This window comes from Mustela nivalis, assembly GCF_964662115.1.
Source record: "Mustela nivalis genome assembly, chromosome: 7".
Lineage (NCBI taxonomy): Eukaryota > Metazoa > Chordata > Mammalia > Carnivora > Mustelidae > Mustela > Mustela nivalis.
In genome coordinates, this window is record NC_139026.1 from 20,527,431 (window position 1) to 20,551,883 (window position 24,453).

General features: G+C 35.6%; 1 protein-coding gene across 15 annotated transcripts in view; it reads left to right on the forward strand.

The window, feature by feature from the left end:
• ANKS1B (ankyrin repeat and sterile alpha motif domain containing 1B) overlaps positions 1-24,453 on the forward strand; it is a 1,113,310-nt gene that overhangs the window by 129,218 nt on the left and 959,639 nt on the right. For all 15 annotated transcript variants that reach the window (XM_082739199.1, XM_082739197.1, XM_082739179.1 and 12 more), the window contains exons 3-4: positions 6,183-6,339; positions 12,323-12,619. In XM_082739199.1, coding sequence (XP_082595325.1) covers positions 6,183-6,339; positions 12,323-12,619 — 454 coding nt within the window. The remainder of the gene's footprint in view (positions 1-6,182; positions 6,340-12,322; positions 12,620-24,453) is intronic.

Sequence of the window (24,453 nt, forward strand, 5' to 3'; positions counted from 1 at the left end):
CTCAAAATATGTATATTCTTTGTTATGTGTGGGGTTTAAATATTTACTGTTCTTGTTTTTCATTCTTTAAACATTTAATGCTTGGATCCTAGACTCCATTATCTGAAATCCAAACTGTATCTCAAGTTATATCTAGAAACCAGATAGTAATATATGTGTACTTTTGATTTACTCTCTCTTAGGTTTTCTTTTCTTTTTTCTTTTTTTTTTTCCTCTTAGGTTTTCTAATGAAAGAAGAGAACTTCCTCTAAAAATTTATGATCCATAAAGTCTGATCCATAAAGTTTCTGTTCGGTAAACCGAGAAATAACTTTGATCAGATTGCTTTTTTCCTGGATAAGGGTATTAAATAGTTAAAATCTGCTCTAATTCACTCTCCCTGGCAATCTAGGAGAGTGAATTCAATATAAAAAGGAGCTCCAATTACAAAATGGGGGGGTTGTTTTCAGGTTTTTTGACCATGTCAAACACATTTGCAACTCTATTACTGTTAAAGAGAAGTAAAATCTTCAAGAAAGTCTGAAATCAAAAGGGCCTTAATTAATTGAGAATTTCATTAGTTTGTTAAATACTATATCCATATGAAGATGATTTGCATTTATTTCCAAGTTCTTTGGACTAGTACCAAGGGAGGATGGAACAAAATAAATGTCTTTGGTTATGATTTAACTATAGGGAAATTTGCTCTGCGGTAAAGAAACTCGAATGTTGAACTTCCCCAGTTAACTTAATTTTGCTCAGAACATATCCTGAAACTCCTTAAAAGATATTTCATATGAATTATAAGTATATTTATAGCTATCAGAAAATGAAAAAATTAAATATAGTAGCAAAAATCAGTACTTGGGGCACCTGGGTGGCTCAGTGAGTTAAGCCTTCAGCTCGGGTCATGATCTCAGGGTCCTGGGATCGAGCCCCGCGTCGGACTCTCTGCTAGGCAGGGAGCCTGCTTCCCTCTCTCTCTCTCTGCCTGCCTCTCTGCCTACTTGTGATCTCTGTCAAATAAATGAATAAAATCTTAAAAAAAAAATCAGTACTTTAAGAATTCCTATTTTTACCTGAACTTATATATTAGCCTTAAGCTGCAAAATGTTACAGTGATTTAAATTGTATTATTATTAAATTTAATTTGATATTTTGTTTTACTCCTGGGAAATGGAATTGTTTTTTCTGTGATCTCATTGACCACATTTATTTTAGGATTTTAGAGCAGTTCTTATTTATGAAATGCTATATATAAGAAAGAATGCCACTTTATGATCAAAATATAGATGTTAATTCTCTTGTTTGCCATTTTATGAGCATTGTTCATCAATATAACTCAATATTTCATGCCTCGTAACTAAGCACAGTCAACATGTTCATTGGTTGATACTTCTGAAAGATATGAGGTACAACCTAAATAAAAATGAAAATCAATAGGATGCCTGAGTGGCTCAGTCAGTTAAGCATCTGTCTTCAACTTGGGTCATGATCCTGGGGTCCTGGGATTGGATCTTTTATCAGGTGGAGAGTCTGTTTTTCCCCTCTGCACTTACCCCCTGCTCATGATCTCTCTCTCACTCACTCTCTCTCTCTCAAAGAAATAAAATCATTATAAAAAAAGAAAATAATACTGATTTGGGTAGGATCCTAGTGTTAAATACCATTCTAGTTTAGATATTATTGATAGTACCTGAAATTTAATTTATTCTTTTTTTTTTTAAAGATTTTATTTATTTATTTGACAGACAGAGATCACATATAGGCAGAGAGGCAGGCAGAGAGAAAGGAGGAAGCAGGCTCCCCAATGAGCAGAGAGCCCGATGCGGGGCTCGATCCCAGGACCCTGAGATCATGACCTGAGCCGAAGGCAGAGGCTTTAACCCACTGAGCTACCCAGGCGCCCCGAAATTTAATTTATTCTTAATGAATATGGAGAAAAAGGGCCTGTTTAATACATTATTACTTGTGATATACATTAATGCATCACATGATGTATAAATGAAGGTTGATTAATATTTTATTTATGATTCAGTAAGACCAACAGGCACATTTTTTTAAAAAAAGATTTTATTTATCTGGCAGAGAGAGGGAAATCACAAGTAGGCAGAGAGAGGCGGGAAGCACGCTCCCCACCGAGCAGAGAGCCTGATGTGGGACTCCATGCCAGGACCCTGAGATCATGACCCGAGCCAAAGGCAGAGGCTTTAACCCACTGAGCCATCCAGGTGCCCCTAACAGGCACATTTTTAAATCAGAAATATAACTTTATATTTATTAAGTATGTTTTCACATTAGAAATCTGAGCCATGCCATTTCATTCGTTGGTATCTGGGAATAGGATGAAAGGTACAGCTTAAATAAAAATTTAAAAATAAATTTAAATTAAAAATTAACAAATTTGGGACACCCAAAAGACTCAGTTGGTTAAGCATCTGACTCTTGATTTTGGCTCAGATCGTGATCTTAGGGAGTCATGGGATGGAGCCCTGTGCTGGACTCCCTCCCCAGCGGGGAGTCAGCTTCTCTACTTCTCTCCCTCTGCCTCTTCTCACTGGCTCTCTTTCTTTCAAATAAATAAATAAATCTTTAAACAAACAAACAAACTAGTAAAAATGAGTAAAAAAAAAAAAACACCTAATATAGGGGTGCCTGGGTGGCTCATTTGGTAAAGCATCTGCTTTCAGCTTGGGTCATGATCCCAGGGTTCTGGGATTTGAATTGATTGAGTCTGGTTCCCTGCTTGGTGAGGAGTGTGCTTCTCCTTCTCCCAACTTCTCTCTCTCTTTATCTCACTCCCTCTCTCAAATAAATAAAGCATTTAAAAAAGTAAATATAATAGTATTTGGTTAGGATTTGTATTATTCACCAAAGGCAATTTCATAGGCATGCAAATTATTCTTTTCAGATTTACCTATCAGGTGGTGGTAATATGATACAATACAAATGTCAGTATGCTAATTTTTTCACTCTTTCATCAATCTTCCTGATAATTAAAGAATTAATGTATATCACATACATTATTAGAAAATGTCAACAAGAATTAAGCCAAAGGACAAATTAAACTCTGAATGGATTTCGTGAAAGTAAAAGAAAATAGGATTGGTAACCCATGAAACTTTACTCATTACCCTTTTAGAAGTTTCAGATTATTTTTTTAACTAGTTAGGCGTTGAGGAATAAAGTTAAAAACTATTCATATAAGTTATCTTTCTCTGATAAATGAATTTGGAGAAGGCTATTTTGTGAATAGTATAAATTCTACTTTTACATTCAGATAATAAACAGTATCTTTTTATTCCAATTTTACTTTTATTTAAATGTTGAAATGTTTCATTAAAAAAAAAAACTGGGATTGTTAAACATTGCTGCAGCTTGCCTTGAGAATAGTGTTGGTTAGTATACAATTTTACAGTTATACCTCTTTTTTATTTGATTCACACCAACCCTTTTGAGACTGGCAGGAAGTTGTAGCCTCTGAATTCTATCTTAACAATATCTGAAAGTCTGACAGAGGCTATTTGATTTGCCCAAGGTAACCAAATGGGTAAGTAGTAGAGTTGGAACTCTAAAGCAGATGTTCTGATTTTTAACTGCTTTTTAAATTCATTGGTATTGAATCCTTCTTACCACATTGTAATTAATCTTCTCAGAATAGAAGACACTATATGGTAACTTTCACTTGGCAGGGAGATGAGGAGAAATTTATGAACTCAACAAACTTTAAGTGTCCTTCTGATTTTCAGATTTGTTTTTGCAAACTTTTGGAAACATTATTTTCGATTTGTTTTTGCAAAATTTTGGAAGCATTTTTATTTTTAAAGGATTTTGTTTTTCTTGGGAAAAGAATTAATATTTTTGTACAGTGCTTTAGTATTTATTGAGTGGTTTCTCTTTTGTGATCTCATTTAAAGATTTTATCAGTCTTGAGCAGTAGGCCTTAACTTTTATAACAATATCCTCTACAGAAAAGAAAAAGAAAGATAAGACTAAGTAATTTCTCTAGGGTCACATCCTTAGGTAGTTTGTTTAGCAAGGACTCAGATTCAAATCTTCTAAATTCAGGTTTTTATTAAACAATACTGGCTCTTAAGAAGAATATAAAAGTGAGGGGCGCCTGGGTAGCTCAGTGGGTTAAGCCGCTGCCTTCGGCTCAGGTCATGATCTCAGGGTCCTGGGATCAAGTTCCGCATCGGGCTCTCTGCTCAGCAGGGAGCCTGCTTCTACTTCTCTCTCTGCTTGCCTCTCTGCCTACTTGTGATCTCTCTCTGTCAAATAAATAAATAAAATCTTAAAAAAAAAAAGAAGAATATAAAAGTGAGATTTTATTCTTATTTTCTCTAAAATCATATTAGAAAATTTAGGACTCCTTGGAACTTTCTAAATATTTCTACAACATATTCTTGGTTCTTTCGTCATGATTTCATGTATTTATCTATTAAGTCCAATGTTTCATATGTGGGGAAGAGAGAATAATTTTCCCTTTCCCTTCTAGGTTCTTGGCTGAGGAACCCCCACTCCTCCCATAATAAAAAGGTAGATTAATGGGAGAAAAACAAGAAGTTTAATAATATGTATATCTTTTGTGTACACATGGGAGATACCCAGAAAAACTGAGTTAACTCCCACATTAAAAACCATTTCCTGCTAAACATAAAATAGATGTTTGTTGAGGGGTACTAGTTATGGGAGGTTATTAGGAAAAGCACAATAAACAAGTTACGGGTTGTTACTTAAATTTAAGTTTCTGCCTTCTTCCTTGATAAAAGCTTCTAGAGATTTAGAGTCCATTATCATTTTTTGGTACAAAGAGGGAGACTCCCTACAAATAGAGTTTTCTTCATAGATTTAAATGCCTCTTACAAAAAAGTAACTTCTATTTCGTTTTCAGAGGTTTAACAACACCTACTCTTTTTTAGAAGTAATCAACTGAAAATAATCCTCATGTTAAGGAGGTATATTTTGGGGTGACATATTCTCTTCTTTACAAGTTTAGATCACACTCTGGGCGTTCATTATGTTTTATGATTTATTGTAGTGTTTGTATCATATCTATTTTGTGTGTTTATGGGGAGGTAGCTATTAGAGTTCTAACTTCTATTCAGACTTCCTCCAATTTTTCTTGTTACTTTACATTTAAAATCTGGCTTCATGAAATATTTAAATTTAGCTCTTTGTGTTACATTCGTTCTAAGTACCAGTGATTTGTTATATACGAGAAAGAACTTTAGAATTTTTTGTAACTGTGTTTATACACACACACACATGCGTATATATATATATATGTCTTTGTATATCTGTCTGGGATTTCATTTAATGAGTTAATAGAATTTGCTTCATAAATGCTTCCATTTTTAAAGGATTTTAAAATGTTTTTGATTGGTTGATACAAAATTCAATATAATGTGTGCCATAAATTAATGTCTTCTTGATGTTGAGTATTATAGTTCATAATTTTTACTTTGAAAACTTGGTGGGGGATTGAGTACAAAGTGCACATGAGTAGGGTATATTGAGTATGAATTGATACTGGATCAGTGGTGGAACTTGTCTAATGAATGAATTTCCTTGAAATATTTTCTTAAGGTTTGAACAGAGAGGCGAAGAAGTGCAGAAGTATGAATAGCACATATTCAAAATATGTTGTGTGTCATGGCTGAAAATTTATTAAACTCCTCAGCCCCTTTTTTTACTGTGCTGTCTGCTTTCTATTTTATATGTCTCTTCAATCCTTATTTCAACTTTCTATAGGAACGATGTATAAATTACCTTAATGTCTCTTAGTAGTATGATCTTTGTGTGTGTGTATGTATAAAGAGTTGGATTATCCTCTGCTTTTCCTTCATGCTAAATCTCAGGTATGCACTATCTGAGAAACTCCTTTAAAAAAATAGGAAGAGGAATTTTTAAAAAATGTTTTACTTCATTCAATTATGAAATTAGGTATGTTCTGCCCAAATGAGTTCCATTAAGTGCTTTCATTGTTTATTCAGTGTTCTGTGTGTGTATGTGTTGTGGTGGTAGTTTTCCAGGTAAGTAAAATAGCCAAATATTAAGTAGGCTAACTCTTCGACCAAATTTTGTATTTCTTACTCTAAATTTCCAGCCAGCATCTAGTATACTTTCATAATTACCTGTTCAATGAAATCTGTGTGTTTAGTATATTTTCTTTTCTGTTCTTTTTTTTTCCCCCCTTCCAGGGATATAGTTCTCAAACTACTTCAGTATGAGGCATCAACAAATGTAGCAGACAACAAAGGTTATTTTCCCATTCACCTGGCTGCCTGGAAAGGAGATGTAGAAATTGTGAAGATTCTTATTCATCATGGACCCTCACATTCCAGAGTTAATGAACAGGTGCACTTATCATATATTTGCTCTTGCTATAGTTTTGCGAGGTTTGCAAAGGCAAGGCCACATTGAAGAATTGATTATTTCTGTCATTACCCTGCCAAAGATTTTTTCATGGCTAAATTTCTTAAAGAAGAAATAGAAACATTCTTTGTCACTTCTATTAGTTACGTAGGTAGTAAGTTGGGCATTTATAAAGATACTTGTTAACAAGAGAATACTACATAAAGGAAGTAACTGATACTTTTGCCTAACTTATATAAGCATCCATCTTGCAGTTTTTGAATATTTGAAGATAGAACAGAATTCACATTTGTAATATGAATTAGAGCTTCTCTTAATAACATTTTAAATGTTAAAGCAATGATAATGGATTCATTTGTACAATGCTTTCCATTTACTTAAGACTTCCACAGTAAATATAGTTTTGTGAAGCAGAATTCAAAATACAGTATATGCAATTGGTAGTCACATATTAAGTTAAAAATTTCCTGTTTGTGTGCCCAGAGAATGTTGAGTAAAACACAGCAGCAATGTACTGACAGATAAAGTAAAAATATTTTCAAGTGCATGATATCCATATTGCACATAGCTGACATATTAAAAAAGGAATGCTATTTTCATTATTCTAAATAAATAAGACCACAGATTTCTGAAAGTAAAATACAGGCCCCTAATACAGTATGGTAACAAACATCTTGAGCTCTGCATGCCCCCTACTGTTCCTATTTTGTAAAACTATATTTGAAAACCAGCATGCAGTCCAACAATTGAATTACAACCATGGCATTAGGCTGCAGGTTGGCAGTTGTCCAATATCAATGCAAGTGGTTACTTTAGGGCAAGAACATCTGATGAAGTGCAATTAGCATACTGTTCAAATGAATATAGACTTTGCCGGCCTTTGACTGAAATTCAGACTGAAGAATAAAAAGTAACACTGGCAGTAGCTATAAACACAAAAGGGAAGAAAAATATGTTTCTTCCCCTGGAAAAAATGCAGTTGTAGAAATAAAGTTCCTGTAAGTAGGAAAAATGTTGTATTAGTTGAAAGTGTCTTATTAATAATTATCACAAAATTTGTATGTTTCTAGGTTATAAAATGAAGTGTATTTTTATGCAAATACATTCATAAATTCAATCTTTAAAAAATGACAGATATAACTGTCGTTATCAGCATATCATGCTAAAGGGAAATTTATGGGAATGCTGTTTTGTTTTTCAGAAAAATCAAAAGTTAAAAGATCGTTTGTGAGATGAGCCATCTGGTGGTTATTCTTAAAACTGTCTGAATGCCCCAAAGTGAACCTGAAATAATAAGATGGAAAAACAATCCAAGGTTAAACAAGGGGATGTTAGTTTTTACAAGCAAAATACTTCCTAAATGACATGAAGATAAGAAAAAACATTTAGAATTTATTTGTATTTGAAAGTTGCTTTGTCTTGTGATTTCTACTGGAAGTAAATTGAAAATTTCTTGAGATTTTTAATACCATGCTTTCAGTATTTGTTTATTGTATATATGGTACTCCTTGAGTGCTGACATATTTGTGTCATCTAGTGCCATTTCTCCTAAGTTTCTGATGTGGGAATTTTATTTTTATAAAAGTAGCTTTTCATTTTAGCTTTCTTTCTTTTTTTTTTTTTTCTCCCCTCTGAATGGGGTAGAAATGTACTAGTTACTTATAAACCTTTATGTATTTAAGAAACAGAGGGGAGCAATGAAAATAATAGTTAAGATATATTGAAACATTATGTCAAGTACCATGCTAAGCACTTTTACCTATAATATGTTATTTAATTAATTCTCAACAACTCTTGAAGTGATATTATCCCCTCCCACTTTATAGATGAGAAATTAGGCTCAGTAGGGCTAAATAGCTCATCTAAGGTCACACATTACTGAGTAACTAAATCTCAGACTTGGACTCTAATTCCAAAGCCCTCCACAATAGCATATTGTCATCATAAATCCTGGCACTTATGGATTGTTTACTATATGCCAGGCAGTGTGCAAAGTACTTCATCTGTTATCTTAGAAAGGTGATGAAGTAGGGATTAATTATTTTTCCTGTTTTATATGTGGGAAGCTACCTTAAAGAGATTAAATAAGTTGCTCATGATATCACAACTACTAAGAAATGTACTCAGTATTTGAATCCAGGTTTTTCTAATGCAAAGCTCAAGCTCTTAACCAATCTTACTTGATGTTATGATAGTAAAACTGTGTAATTGTCAGGGCTTAGTTCTGATTTCTGATAGTCATCTTTGGTTTCTAACACAGCTTTCTTTCAAAATAATTCTGTCATATTTAATATTCAAAGTTTACAAAGCATTTCCTTCATGCTATTTCTTTCTTTTTAAAAAATTATATTTATTTATTTGACACAGAGAGAGATCACAAGTAGGAAAAGAGGCAGGCAAAGAGAGAGGGAGAAACAGGTTCCCTGCTGAGCTGAGAGCCTGATGTGGGGCTCAATCCCAGGACCCTGAGATTGTGACTTGAGCCGAAGGCAGAGGCTTAAACCCACTGAGCCACCTAGGCGCCCCCTTGCTATTTCTTTTGATTTATAAGTTATTCTCTATGGTTTGTAAGGAGGGTAATATTCACATTTTGCAGATAAGATAAGAGAGATCAAGTGGTTTACTCTTGCTAATAAGTGTGCGTCAGCACTTCAACATAGGTCACCATTCTATACTGCCCTAGAATTAGTGGTCATTTTAGCACAATGTAATTTTGAAAACAAAGTTGACCTTGCACTGATTGTGGTTTTTATAATTCCTAAATCCTTCCTCTCTATGTCAACTGATTTATTATTGCCTTTCTTTGGTGTATAGATATATATATATATAGATAGATAGATATATTATGCTTCTCTCTATATTCATCTCCTCCCCCCTTTACCTTTTCTTCCTTTTTTTTTTTTTTTTTAAACATTAGGGCAAAAACAAGAGTAGCCCTATCTTGCAAGTATATTCCCTTACCATTTTCCAAAACTCAAACCTAACAAAAGTTAGTTTCCATTAGTTTTGCTTTGAAGCAAGATCTTTTGGTAAATAGCTTTTGTCTGCCAGTCTTGTTATGCTCCCTATTGTCTAAAAATAGAATTGTCCTCATTTTTTGGAGAGCACCCATTTGGTAAAAAAAAAGGTAATTCAGAACTGCTCAAGAATGTTCTTTGTAGACATACTCACAATTATTAATCAGTACTTTTTCACAGTCTGTATTTCAAATGAGATTCTTTTAGATCACTTGTTAGTATAGACACATGTATACAATCATGTCTTTTATAAAGGTACCACCGTTGTTGTTTTTCTGATGTGACAGTGTAAGTATGTGTTGATTGTGGATGAACTCTGAATATTTTCTCCTAAGTCTGGTGTGATTGAAATAATTTTTCTTGAGATCTGAACAATCTAATTGGTGTTAATAGAGCAAGTTTCAATTTTGCACTTATAATTTCCTATGCTAAGGTCTATGCAAATGTAGAAATGAGTTTGAGGAATTGTTTTGTAATTGGTTCTTCTTTTTCTCAAAGAGATGCTGTATTTTGAAAGTTGAATTTCTTTCCAACCATAGGAAAATTTGATTTGGTCAGAAGGCATATTTCTATATCATATTTTTATGGTATAGGGTAATAGATTGATTTTCTTATCAGGCTTATAAAACATAGATAAGAAAAATCAAGGAATGTAAACCTGTGTAGACTTGTATGTCGTCAGTCTCTATGAGGAAGTAAACTATAGCAACACATTCAAACTAAAAACAAGAACGACTCCTTCCAAAATGATGGAAAAACAGTGCCTTCAGCTGGATTCCCCATCTATCAGATCTTAATTTCTTGTCAATTGTCTTCAGTGGGTAGGTACTTTTTATGGGTTTTCCTTTAATACTTTGATTTGGAAGGTAAAGTAATAAGAAGCATTTCATAGTGCTCATTTAAAAAAAATTTTTTTGCCACTCCTCTCTTTAAGTTTTTAAATTCTCCCTCTGCTCTTAACTCTCTGCTCTCAACTTATCTGCATCCTTAAGCCAGAGCAAGTCTGAATTGCTTTTGGGGACATTAAGATTTCCTTGGGTTTGAACCCTCCTTGGCCTTTTATGTGGTCAGAGCAGCTATCTAAGCAGCTATTTCTATTACAACTCAGTTGGTGTTCTTTTGGGCAAAATCTAGAAATTCTGTTTTCAGAACACCAATTTCCTTTTTTTCTCTGGCAATGTAGCAATACTTGGCAGGCATTGTGGTGTAGGGGAAATGACAATATATATAGTTTTTAGACATTCAGCAAATGACAGTAGTAATAGTAGTAATAGTTGTTATCATGGAAGTTGGTATTAAGAGCAGTGACTTTAGTGGGGTGCCTGGGTGGCTCAGTTGGTTAAGCAACTGCCTTCAGCATAGGTCATGATACTGGACTTCCAGACTTCCAGGATAGAGCCCTGCTTTGGGCTCCCTGCTCAGGTGAGAGTCTGCTTTTCCCTTTCCCCCTGCCCTTCCCCCTGCTCCTTTTCTCTCTCTTGCAGACTCTCTCTCTCAAATAAATAAATAACATCTTAAAAAAAAAAAAGGTGCAGTGACTTTGGGCTTAGGCTACCTACGTTCAGATCCTGGCCCCTAGACTAAACGGCTGTATATTTGAAGGCTAGTTATTTAACTACTCAGTGCCTCAGTTCCTTACCTGTAAAGTAGCAATAATGATAACAATAGTATCTATCTCAGAGTAAAGATTAGAGCACACAAAAATGGACTGTACCTGTGCCTGGTACATAGTGTTAGCTCTGATGATGGCAACCTCTTTCTCTTCAGAACCCTTATTCAGGATCATTGCGTTTTTGTGGCTAAAATTTCTTGTTTACATTTCTCCTGACTGATACTTCTACTTTCTGACATAGTTATATGCAGTCTACTTATACAACCTGCCCAAATAGACTGAAGGGTCCATCTGCCTTGTGACAGGATTTAATTTTCTCTGTTTTAACATTAAAAAAATTTTTTAACTCCAGTGTAGTTAACATACAGTGTTATATTTGTTTCAGGTGTACAATATAGTAATTCAGCAACTCCTCAGGGTTAATCAAGATAAGTGTACTCTTATTCCCCATCACCTCCTTCACCCAACCCCCCACCCACTCCCCTCTGGGAACTGTCTGTGTTCTCTATAGTTGAGAGTCTGTTTCTTGGTTTGTCTTTTTCTTTGTTCATTTGTTTTGTTTCTTAAATTCCACATATGAGTGAAATTATATGGTGTTTGTCTTTATCTTATTTCACTTAGCATTATACTCTCTAGATCCATCCAAGTACAGTTTTTATCTTGTTAAATTTTAAGAAAATCTTGATTTTCAACTGAAAACCCTTATTAGGTGCATATGGAACACTGTGATACTCCTTGTAACTTGTCTGGCAGTGGGTTTAAGTTTGCCTCTTAATCCATAATTATATTTCAAAAAGATGTGATTTAATCTTAGGGCCAATATGTCTTCATTCTCTTTGCAGAAGAAGCAATAATTTGTGCTTAGATGGAAAATAAAATGAAACTTAATTTGGAAAATCTTTCTATGAATCTTTCATTATCAAGAATTTACCATCTCAGCTATCTTTTGGGAAGCCAGTCTGTTCAAAGTGGGTTATAATTGTTATTAATCTCTCTCATTAACAAATGTCATCAAGGCATGATGCACAGTTCAGATAACACTGACCATCTGGGCCCAGCAGGGCCACTGACTAAGATGCCTAAATCATTTATCACTTCTGGAAATTGGAATATATGATGCAGGAGAAAATTTGATATTTCCTATTGAAATGATTAAAAAATGTGATATTTTGGTATAATAAATGATAGATACTTTAACAAATATTCTATTAGACATACTTATTAAAATAAATAAATCTTAACCTTACATTTTCAAAGTATCTCTGGTTTTAAATTACTGCTTAGATTTTAATAATTAAATTTCTGAAAACTTGAATCTTACGTTTTGTCTTAATAGAACAATGAAAATGAAACTGCCCTGCACTGTGCAGCTCAATACGGACACTCAGAAGTAGTTGCTGTTCTCCTCGAAGAGCTCACCGATCCTACCATCAGGAACAGTAAGCTAGAAACACCTCTGGATCTGGCAGCTCTCTATGGACGACTTAGGGTGGTCAAAATGATCATCAGTGCACACCCTAACTTAATGAGCTGCAACACTAGAAAGCACACGCCACTCCACCTTGCTGCTCGCAATGGTCACAAAGCAGTCGTCCAGGTGCTACTGGAAGCAGGGATGGATGTGAGCTGTCAAGTGAGTCTTCTTTTAGCTATGTTTTAAAAGTGGTGATTCTCTTGCTTTGCTTTGAGATACAGATGATATAACTTATATGTAGAAATCTTTCCATTTTTTAATTAAGTTGTCCGTAAATATTTTTATAACTGTTAAATTCAAGACCCTGTGCCATATACTGTTGGGAAATATGAAGAGATACAGGCATAATTTCTAACTTCATTCTAATTTTAGGGCTTTATGTATGAAAAATTATCACCAGAAGGCTGTTGTGTGTGATATCATTAGTAATTGTTCACTCAGTGTTGGACTCACTGCCTGACATACACTAGGAATCCAGTCAAAGTTGAATGAATGAAAAAATTAATAAAAATTCAGTTTAATACTTCGGAGTATGTACTTTGTGTTTAATATATTGACACATTTAGAATCCATTTTTAATAGTCCTCCTGTGGGATTGAGAGCTACTAATTTCCAGTTAAGAGATATGGAATCAGATTCAAAGAGTTAAGAAAGTTGCCTAAGGATGTATAGTTGATAAATCTAGAATATGCATTTATACTTATTGAAAAGTCTGGGCCTCTTCACACAATAGTGTACTGTCTATACCTGAGTAATGAAGGAAAAATCACTGCCTAACGGCAATCAGGAGGAATTTTATTGGAGAGGTGTGATTTGAGTTGAACTTTGAAGCATGGATAACATTTGCAAAGGTTTCACCACAAGGAAAGGGCAACCTACTTCTTTAGTTTTAAGGGAAACTTACTTTTATTATCTGTTTCAAGTTAACTCAAGTTAACTCTAATGCCAAGGTTAACTTTTTTTTTTAACCACCTTTTTCTTTTATTACTGTTTTTTTGTCTCCCAAGTCATTCTTATCTTCCAGAGACCCATTTGATTCCTGTCAGGTTGTGTCCTTCTCCCTTGTGTATTAAAAGCTATTGCTATCTAACAAAATGTCCTGAAATTTAATGGTTTAACACAGTAACTGCTTATTTGGTTCATAATTCTGTAGTTGGTGATTTAGTCTGAGCCTCACTGGGTAGTTCTGTCTTGGCTGAGTTCTCTCTCTCTCATATGTCTGGGGTCAATTATAAGTCAGTTGAGTGCCTCTGTTGTAGAGATTGACTGTATGTTCCTGGGATAATGCGTGAGGTTGTCATGTGTCTTTCATGATCCATTAGGCCACCCTGGACTTGTTCACATGACAGCGGTATGGTTCTGTGTGCTTGCATGTGTGCACCTAGGAGACGGAGGGGAGGAGGAAGGGAACAGGATTATACAAAGTCTCTTGAGGTCTAGGGTGGGAGCAAGCATCCTGTCTTTTCTGCAGTGTTTGGTTAGCCAAGAGGTCACAAAGGTAGCCTAAATTCAGGGTTGGGAAAACAGATTTTACCTCTTAATTAGAAGAGGGTATGAATTGTTGTGTTTGTTTGTTTGTTTTAAAGATTTTATTTTATTTGTTTAACAGAGAAAGAATCACAAGTAGGCAGAGAGGCAGGCAGAGAGAGCCTAATATGGGGCTTGATCCCAGGACCCTGAGATCATGACCTGAGCTGAAGGCAGAGGCCTAACCTACTGAGCCACCCAGGTACCCCGAGGATGTGAATTGTTAAAAGGATGTAAATACCCAGAGGGAACATTCCAAGTGTTGTTAGTGCTCAAAATTGTGGGGTTGCTTTTCCTAGGAATTATTTAGAGGTTGAATTTTGTTTCTCTTTTGTTTTCCACTGAAATTTTAAAAATCTTCAGCTTTCTCATCCTACATTTTAAGCTGGTACCCTAAAACAGACATTTCGTTGGAGCTTTGCCTATATTATTTAGCTATTTGGTATTTAAAAAATCTTTTCTTAATTTTTTATTTATTCTACTTTGGCAGCCTTGAAAATAAACAAAAGAATTTTTTCTAGTCCCCATGTTAAAAAAAACCAACTTTCCCCTCTAAAATAAGATAGATGCATGTTTACTATTATAACTGACTCACAATGTTACTGTCAAAGTGTGTTTAATGATATGCTAGATGTTTATTGTCTTGTCTGAATGTTGAATTTCTGCAATCTAGATTTACTGTTTTCATAGCATTTCTGGAATATTTTAAAAAATATTTTATTTATTCATTTGAGAGAGAGATTACACAAGCCATGGGAGAGGGATGAGCAGACTCCCCACGGAGCAGAGCACCTGATGCAGGCTTGATCTGAGGCCTCCAGGATCATAACCTGAACCAAAGGCAGACTCTTAACCAGCTGAGCCACTCAGATGCCCCAGACACTTTCTAAACTTGATGGTACAGATTAGTTCATAACCAAGGACTTCACTATGACTGAGATCAGTAACTCACTTCATGTCCATGGCCAAGATCTTTTCATATTTTGTGCTGATGACATGGCAAAAAGAGAAAGAGTCTAGCTTCAATTTTATATATGTAATGGTACATCTTTTTTATATAAAATAATACTCACTACATTTCATGTTTTTGAAGAATTAAACGTAAGTAAGATCTCTGCCCAAAATTTAGTAGAGGATATAGAAACTTGGAAGAATGACTCCTGTATATGACATACTAAGATAAATAGTAGGGCAAAGTGCTATGGAGATATTAGTGAATAAAACATAGATTTTAAGAGGGAGCAATTGAAGAGACATACAGTGATATTTGAAGAAGAGCTTGAAGATTTTTAAGACTTTGAATTTAGGTATAACTTAGCTTGCAGATGTGCATTATTTGGCTAAAGGAGTATTTTAAAATATTGAATTTGAATGCTTTTAGATGGAGTATAGAACTTCCAAGGTCCCAAACTCTCTCTTTCTGCCATCTTGTCATTGTAAGATTCTTTCCTTTAGATTTTCTACTTTGCCCTTATAGCATTTGGGTTTGTTACTCATATATCAGATGAAAGGGACAAAATATGTTCAGACCACTCTAAACACTTAGTGAGAAACATCAAGGCTGGTACCTGAGCAGGGTGGGCAATGTTTTATTATTTATGCTCCCTCTATGATTTCATCCTGAAGGTTTCCAAGAGGTAGAAATGACAACATACTCTAAAATATATCTCAATGAATTGAATATTCTAATATTTAGTTAGCCTTAGTTGATGTTTTGCCTTTGTTATTATTGCTTTATTTATAGAAAACATTTTTTGTTTCATTGCCTTTTTTGGGTCAATGTTTAATTTCATTATGCCATTCAAATGAACTGTCTCCAAATTTGCCTATCAGATTCACTACAAAGTTGTTGGGTTTGTTTGTTTGTTTGTTTTGAGATGGAGAGAGAGGGAGGGGAAAGACAGAGAGGGGAGGAGAGAGAGAATCTCAAGGAGGCTCCATGTGGAGCCTAATGTGGAGCTTCATCTCACTACTCTCAGGTCATGACCTGAGCCAAAATCAAGAGTCAGACTTTTAACCAACTGTCACCCTGGTGCCCCCCACCCTCCCCCACATTTTTTTTTAATATTGTATTTAAAGTAGAAATTTGTTGATATTCTTACTGGGTGAGAGTGAAGAATACCAGGTACTAACCTTAAATTGTTTCAGTGGCTTTAATATTTATTGAATTGTTTTAGTTAACCAGTTGTAAATTAGCAGTATTAAAAATAATCCTATTTGGTAAATTACAGCGATACACATTTAGACTAATTACATTCAAATCATTATAAATAATTATTTAAAATTTAGAGATGACTTTAGAAGATTGTCTCTTTTTTTTGGTAATTGCAAATGTTTTAAAATGTGTAATTTATGTTTGTGTTTTCTGTATAAATTTTGGTTTCTTCTTCATTTCTCTGAGCAATTTTGAATTATAACACATATTTTAACTAGTGAGAAAAACAATCTAATTCCCAATTAGGTGATTTCATATTATATTATTATATAAACCCTTTAGTTTTAAAGGATTTCTTAATAAAGAGAATCCATTATATTAAGAAAATGGGTTTTGAGGGGAGGAGTCAAGATGGCGAAGTAGCAGGCTGAGACTGCATCAGGTAGCAAGAGATCAGCTAGATAGCATATCAATCCATTGCGAACATCTACAAATCCAAAAGGAGATGGAAGAGAAGAAGAGTAACAATTCTAGAAACAGAAAATCGACCACTTTCTGAAAGGTAGGACCGGCGGAGAAGTGAATCCAAAGTGACAGGGAGATAGACCACGGTGGGAGGGGCCGGCTCCTGGCAAGCGGTGGAGCAACGGAGCACAAAGTCAGGACTTTTATAAGTCTGCTCCATTGAGGGACATCGCTCCAGAGGCTAAACTGGGGTGAAGCCCACACTGGGTCAGTGTGGCCCCAGGTCCCACAGGGTCACAGAAGGATCAGGGGTGTCTGAGTGTGGCAGAGCTCGCAGGTATTAGAGTGGGGAAGCCGGCTACAGAGACAGAGTCAAGAAGTGAGCTCTCAGCTTGGGGTTACCTTGAACTGGTCGCAGGCTGGGTGAGCTTGGAGTACAGCCAGAGGCCAGGGACATGGGAGTGATTGAGCGCTAGTCTCTTGGGTGCACTGAGGAGTGGGGCCCCAAGCTCTGGGCTCCTCTAGGCTGGAGACCAGGAGGCCGCCATTTTCTTTCCCGTCCTCCAGAACTCTACAGAAAGTGTTCAGGAAACAAAAGCTCCCAAAAGCGAACCCGACTGAGTTACTCAGCCCGACCCCTGGTAAGGGCAGTGCAATTCTGCCTGGGGCAAAGACACTTGAGAATCACTACAACAGGCCCCTCCCCTGGAAGATCAACAGGAAATCCAGCCATGACCAAGTTCACGTACCAAGGAGAACAACGAAATTCCAGAGGAGGAGAAAGCAAAGCATGGAATTCATGGCTTTCTCCCCATGATTCCTTAGTCTTGCAGTTAATTTAATTTTTTTTCTTCTTCCAAATTTTTTTTAACTTTTACCCTTTCCTCTTTTAACGTTTTTTTTTTTAAAGATTTTATTTATTTATTTGACAGAGAGAAATCACAAGTAGATGGAGAGGCAGGCAGAGAGAGAGAGAGGGAAGCAGGCTCCCCGCCGAGCAGAGAGCCCAATGTGGGCCTCGATCCCAGGACCCTGAGATCATGACCTGAGCCGAAGGCAGTGGCTTAACCCACTGAGCCACCCAGGCACCCACTTTTAACGTTTTTTAACCAGTTTATCTTAACAATACCTTTCATAAAAAAATAATAATCTTTTTTGAACCTTCATTATTATAGTCATATTATATCCTTCACTGTATCTAACTTTATTTTTTGTATACACATAGGGTTTTTTCTTCTAAAAAATTTTGGGTACAACTTCTTCTAATAGATCAAAATATGCCCTAAATCTAGCTCTGGGCTTGTTCTAGTCTCAAGTCCGAGCAAAACCTCTCCACTTTCTTTTTCTTTATTCTCCTAACCGACTTACTTTATCAACTCCTTTTTTAGAAATCAAAAAAAATTTTTTTTCTTCATTTTTATAGGCATATTCCATCCTTTCATTGTGTTTACCCTTATATATGTTTTTCATTCTTTAAAATTTTGGGAGGTAGTTTCCTCTACGAGACCAAAATACTCCCCAAATTAAGTGGCTGACCCTGTTCTAGTCACCAGTCTAATATATATATTTTTTTCTTTTTATATTTTCTTAAATTTTTTTTTTTAAATTTTTTTCCCGAACTTCTTTTTATCCCCTTTCTCCTCCCCATGATTTGGGGTCACTTCTGATTTGGCTAAAGCGCATTTTCCTGGGGTCTTTGCCACCCTTTTAGTATTTTATTTGCTCCTTCGTATATTCTTATCTGGACAAAATGACAAGGCGGAAAAATTCACCACAAAAAAAAAAAAAAAAAAAAAAAGAACAAGAGGCAATACCAAAGGCAAGGGACCTAATCAATACGGACATTGGTAATATGTCAGATCTAGAGTTCAGAATGATGATTCTCAGGATTCTAGCCAGGCTAGGAAAAGGCATGGAAGATATTTGAGAAACCCTCTCTGGAGAGATAAAAGCCCTTTCTGGAGAAATGAAAGAACTAAAATCTAACCAAGTTGAAATAAAAAAAGCTATTAATGAGGTGCAATCAAAAGTGGAGGCTCTTACTGCTAGCATAAATGAGGCAGAAGAAAGAATTAGTGACATAGAAGACCAAATGACAGAGAATAAAGAAGCTGAGCAAAAGAGAGACAAACAAATACTGGACAACAAGGAGAGAATTCAAGAGATGAGTGATACCATAAGATGACACAACATTAGAATAATTGGGATTCCAGAAAAAGAAGAAAGAGAGAGGGGAGCAGAAAGTATATTGGAGAGAATTATTGTAGAGAATTTCCCTAATATGGCAAAGGGAACAAGCATTAGAACCCAGGAGGTGCAGAGAACACCCTCAAAATGAATAAGAATAGGTCCACACCCCATCACCTGATAGTAAAATTTACAAGTCTTAGGGACAAAGAGAAAATCCTGAAAGCAGCCCAGGAAAAGAAGTCTGTAACATAAAATGGTAAAAATATTAGATTGGCAGCAGACTTATCCACAGAGACCTGGCAGGCCAGAAAGAACTGGCATGATATATTCAGAGCACCAAATGAGAAAAACATGCAGCCAAGAATACTATATCCAGCTAGGCTATCATTGAAAGTAGAAGGAGAGATAAAAAGCTTCCAGGACAAACAAAAACTGAAAGAATTTGCAAACACTAAACCAGCTTTACAGGAAATATTGAAAGGGGTCCTCTAAGCAAAGAGAGACCCTAAAAGTAGTAGATCAGAAAGGAACAGACAATATACAGTAACAGTCACCTTACAGACAATACAATGGCATTAAGCTCATATCTCTCAATAGTTACCCTGAATGTTAATGGGCTAAATGCTCCAGTCAAAAGACACAGGGTATCAGAATGCATTAAAAAAACAAAACCCATCCATATGATGCCTGCAAGAAACTCATTTTAGACCCGAAGACACCTCCAGATTTAAAGTGAGGGGGTGGAAAATAATTTACCATGCTAATAGACATCAGAAGAAAACTGGGGTGGCAATCCTTATATCAGATCAATTAGACTTTAAGCCAAAGACTATAACAAGAGATGAGGAAGGACACTATATCATTCTCAAAGGGTCTGTACAACAAGAATATCTAACAATTTTAAATATCTATACCCCTAACATGGGAGCAGCCAACTATATAAACCAATTCATAACAAAATCAAATAAATACATTGACAATAATCCAATAATAGTAGGGGACTTTAACACTCCCCTCACTGAAATGGTCAGCTCATTCAAGCAAAAGATCAACGGGAATAAAGGCCTTAAATGACACACTGGGCCAGATGGACATCACAGATATATTTAGAACATTTCATCCCAAAGCAACAGAATACACATTCTTCTCTAGTGCACAGGGAACATTCTCCAGAATAGATCATATCCTGGGTCACAAATCAGGACTCAACTGGTTTTGAAAGATTGGGATCATTCCCTGCATATTTTCAGACCACAATGCTCTGAAGCTAGAACTCAGTCACAAGAGGAAATTTGGAAAGAACCCAAATACATGGAGATTAAACAGCATCCTTCTAAAGAATGAATGGGTCAAACAAGAATTAAGGAAGAATTGGAAAAAATTCATGGAAACAAATGATAATGAAAACACAACGGTTCAAAATCTGTGGGACATAGCAAAGGTGGTCCTGAGAGGAAAGTATACAGTGATCCAAGACTTTCTCAAGGAACAAGAAAGGTCTCAAGTACACAACCTAACCCTACACCTAAAGGAGCTTGAGAAAGAACAACGAAGAAAACCTAAACCCAGCAGGAGAAGAGAAATCACAAAGATCAGAGCAGAAATCAATGAAATAGAAACCAAAAAAACAATAGAACAATTTAATGAGACTAGGAGCTGGTTCTTTGAAAGAATTAATAAGATTGATAACCCCCTGGCCAGACTTATCAAATAGCAAAGAGAAAGGACCCAAATAAATAAAATCATGAATGATAGAGGAGAGATCACAACCAACACTAAAGAAATACAAACAATTATAAGAACATACTATGAGCAACTCTACGGCAATAAATTTGACAATCTGGAAGAAATGGATGCATTCCTAGAAACATATAAACTACCACAACTGAACCAGGAAGAAATAGAAAACCCCAACAGACCTATACCCAGTAAGGATATTGAAACAGTCATCAAAAATCTCCAAACAAGGGGGTTTGGGAGAAGAGGGTGGGACTATGGACATTGGGGAGGGTATGTGCTTTGGTGAGTGCTGTGAAGTGTGTAAACCTGGTGATTCACAGACCTGTACCCCTGGGGATAAAAATATATGTTTATAAAAAATAAAAAGTTAAAAAAAAAAATTAAAAAAAAAAAAAAAAAAAAAAAAAAGAACTCACCCATAAAACTGAAAAAAGAAAAAGAAAAAAAAAAAAAATCTCCAAACAAACAAAAGCCCAGGGCCAGATGGCTTCCCAGGGCAATTCTACCAAACATTTAAAGAAGAATTAATACCTATTTTCCTGAAACTGTTCCAAAAAATAGAAATGGAAGGAAAACTTCCAAACTCATTTTATGAGGCCAGCATCACCTTGATCCCAAAACCAGACAAGCATCCCATAAAAAAAAAAAAAAAAAAAAGAATTACAGATCAATATACTTGATGAACACAGATGCAAAAATTCTCACCAAAATACTAGCCAGTAGGATCCAACAGTACATTAAAAAGATTATTCACCACGACCAAGTGGGATTTATTCCAGGGCTGCAGGGTTGGTTCAACATCTGCAAATCAATCAATGTGATACAATACATTAATAAAAGAAAGAACAAGAACCATATGATATTCTCAATAGATGCTAAAAAAGCATTTGACAAAGTACAGCATCCCTTCCTGATCAAAACTCTTCAAAGTGTAGGGATAAAGGGCACATACCTCAATATCATCAAAGCCATCTATGAAAAACCCACCACAAATATCATTCTTAATGGAGAAAAACTGAAAGCTCTTCTGCTAAGGTCAGGAACATGGCAAGGATGTCCGTTATCACAAGTGCTATTCAACATAGTACTAGAAGTCCTAGCTTCAGTAACCAGAGAACAAAAAGAAATTAAAGGCATCCAGATTGGCAAAGAAGAAGTCAAACTATCACTTTTTGCAGATGATAGGATACTATATTTGGAAAACCCAAAAGGCTCCACTCCAAAACTGCTAGAACTTGTACAGGAGTTCAGTAAAATGTCAGGATATAAAATCAATGCACAGAAATCAGTTGCATTTCTCTATACCAACAACAAGACAGAAGAAAGAGAAATTAAGGAGTCAATCTCATTTGCAATTGCACTCAAAACCATAAGATACCTAGGAATAAGCCTAACCAAAGAGGCACAGAATCTATACTCAGAAAACTATAAAGTACTCATGACAGAAATTGAGGAAGACACAAAGAAATGGAAAAATGTTCCATGTTCCTGCATTGGAAGAATAAATATTGTGAAAATGTCTATGTGACCTAAAGCAATCTACACATTTAATGTGATCCCTATCAAAATCCCACCCATTTTTTTCAAAGAAATGGAACAAATAATCCTAAAATTTATATGGAACCAGAAAAGACCTCGAATAGCCAAAGGAATATTGAAAAAGAAAGCCAAAGTGGGTGGCATCACAATTCTGGACTTCAAGCTCTATTACAAAGCTTTCATCATCAAGACAGCATAGTACTGGCACAAAAACAGACACATAGATCAATGGAACAGAATAGAGAGCCCAGAAATAGACCTTCAACTCTATGGTCAACTAATCTTTGACAAAGCAGGAAAGAATGTGCGATGGAAAAAAGACAGTCTGTTCAACAAATGGTATTGGGAAAATTGGACAGCCACATGCAGAAAAACGAAATTGACCATTTCCTTACACCATACATGAAAATAGAGTCAAAATGGATGAAAGACCTCAATGTGAGACCGGAATCCACCCAAATCCTTGAGAAGAACACAGGCAGCAACCTCTTAGACCTCAGCCACAGCAACTTTTTCCTAGAAACATCGCCAAAGACAATGGAAGCAAGGGCAAAAATGAACTATTGGGACTTCATCAAGATCAAAAGTTTTGGCACAGCAAAGCAAACAGCCAACAAAACCAAAAGACACCTGACAGAATGGGAGAAGATATTCACAAATGACATATCAGATAAAGGGCTAGTATCCAAAATCTATAAAGAGCTTAGCAAGCTCAACACCCAAAGAACAAATAACCCAATCAGGAAATGGGCAGAGGACATGAACAGACATTTCTGCAAAGAAGACATCCAGATGGCCAACAGACAAATGAAAAAGTGCTCTACATCACTCAGCATCAGAGAAAGACAAATCCAAACCACAATGAGATACCACCTCACATCAGTCAGAATGGCTAAAATTAACAAGTCAGGAAATGACTGATGCTGGCAAGGATGTGGAGAAAGGGGAACCCTCCTACACTGTTGGTGTATGTTGGTGTATGGAACGCAAGCTCGTGCAACTACTCGAAAACAGCATGGAGGTTCCTCAAAAAGTTGAAAATAGAGCTACCCTATGATCCAGCAATTGCACTCCTGGGTATTTACCCTAAAGATACAAAAGTAGTGATCCGACAGGGCACTTGCACCCAAATGTTTATAGCAGCAATGTCCACAATAGCTAAACTATGGAAAGATGTCCATCAACAGATGAATGGATAAAGAAGATGTCATATATATACACACAATGGAGTACTATGCAGCCATCAAAAGAAATGAAATCTTGCCGTTTGCAATGATGTGGATGGAACTAGAGGGTATTATGCTTAGTGAAATAAGTCGATCGGAAAAAAGACAACTATCATATGTTCTCCCTGATATGAGGAAGTGGAGGTGCAACGTGGGGGGTTTGGGGGGTAGGAAAAGAATAAATGAAACAAGATGGGATTGGGAGGGAGACAAACCATAAGTGACTCTTAATCTCACAAAACAAACTAAGGGTTCCTGGGGGGAGGGGTGCCGGGAGAGGGGGGTGGGATTATGGACATTGGGGTGGGTATGTGCTAAGGTGAGTGCTGTTAAGTGTGTAAACCTGGCGATTCACAGACCTGTACCCGTGGGGATAAAAATACATTATATGTTTATAAAAAATTTAAAAAATTAATAAAAAATAAGAAAAAAGAAAACGGGTTTTAATTGGCAAGATTCTTTTGAAATTAGCAATTGTGTCTATGAATTTCAAATCTGATTTGGGTAAGTAGTTTGTGATGTTTGTTTTTTATGCTAGTGTTTTAATTGTCTTGTAAGTTTCTCTTATTAAAATTTTAAAAAGTTAAAGTGCTAGCAAACCATTTAGCCAGTTGGATTTTATTTGAATATTAAAGAAAATGAAAGTAAAATTATAAAAAATTAATAATGAAGAATAGAAGTTCCCAAGCTAGGATCTGTTAAGATGTAAAGCTGAATAAGATACCATTTTTGTTCTCTAAGTGCTTCTAGTGACAGAAGAAATATGTGCATAAATGGATAGATTACGCTTTAATAATCTATTCACTCCTTCCCTAGATGATTATTTAAAATTTCTCCTTTCTTCCCAAAATGTTAACACTTCCCTCCCACTTACACTCTGTATTCATGATTTTGCTTTGCTTCACTGAGGACACAGAAGCAATCATGTTATTTGTACTACCACATTTGCCGGTGGATATTTATCTGCTTTCCTTCCTGGTGCTTTAAATGAACTTTGGTTTATTCCTAAGACTGACTCATCCTTTACCTGTACACCTGATCCTCCCCTTAAAATACTATACATTTTTCCCTCTCAACTGTGTCACTCCCATAAGGACACAAAGATGTTATAATATTTCACAACTTAAAAAAAAAAACACCTCTCTCTCGAA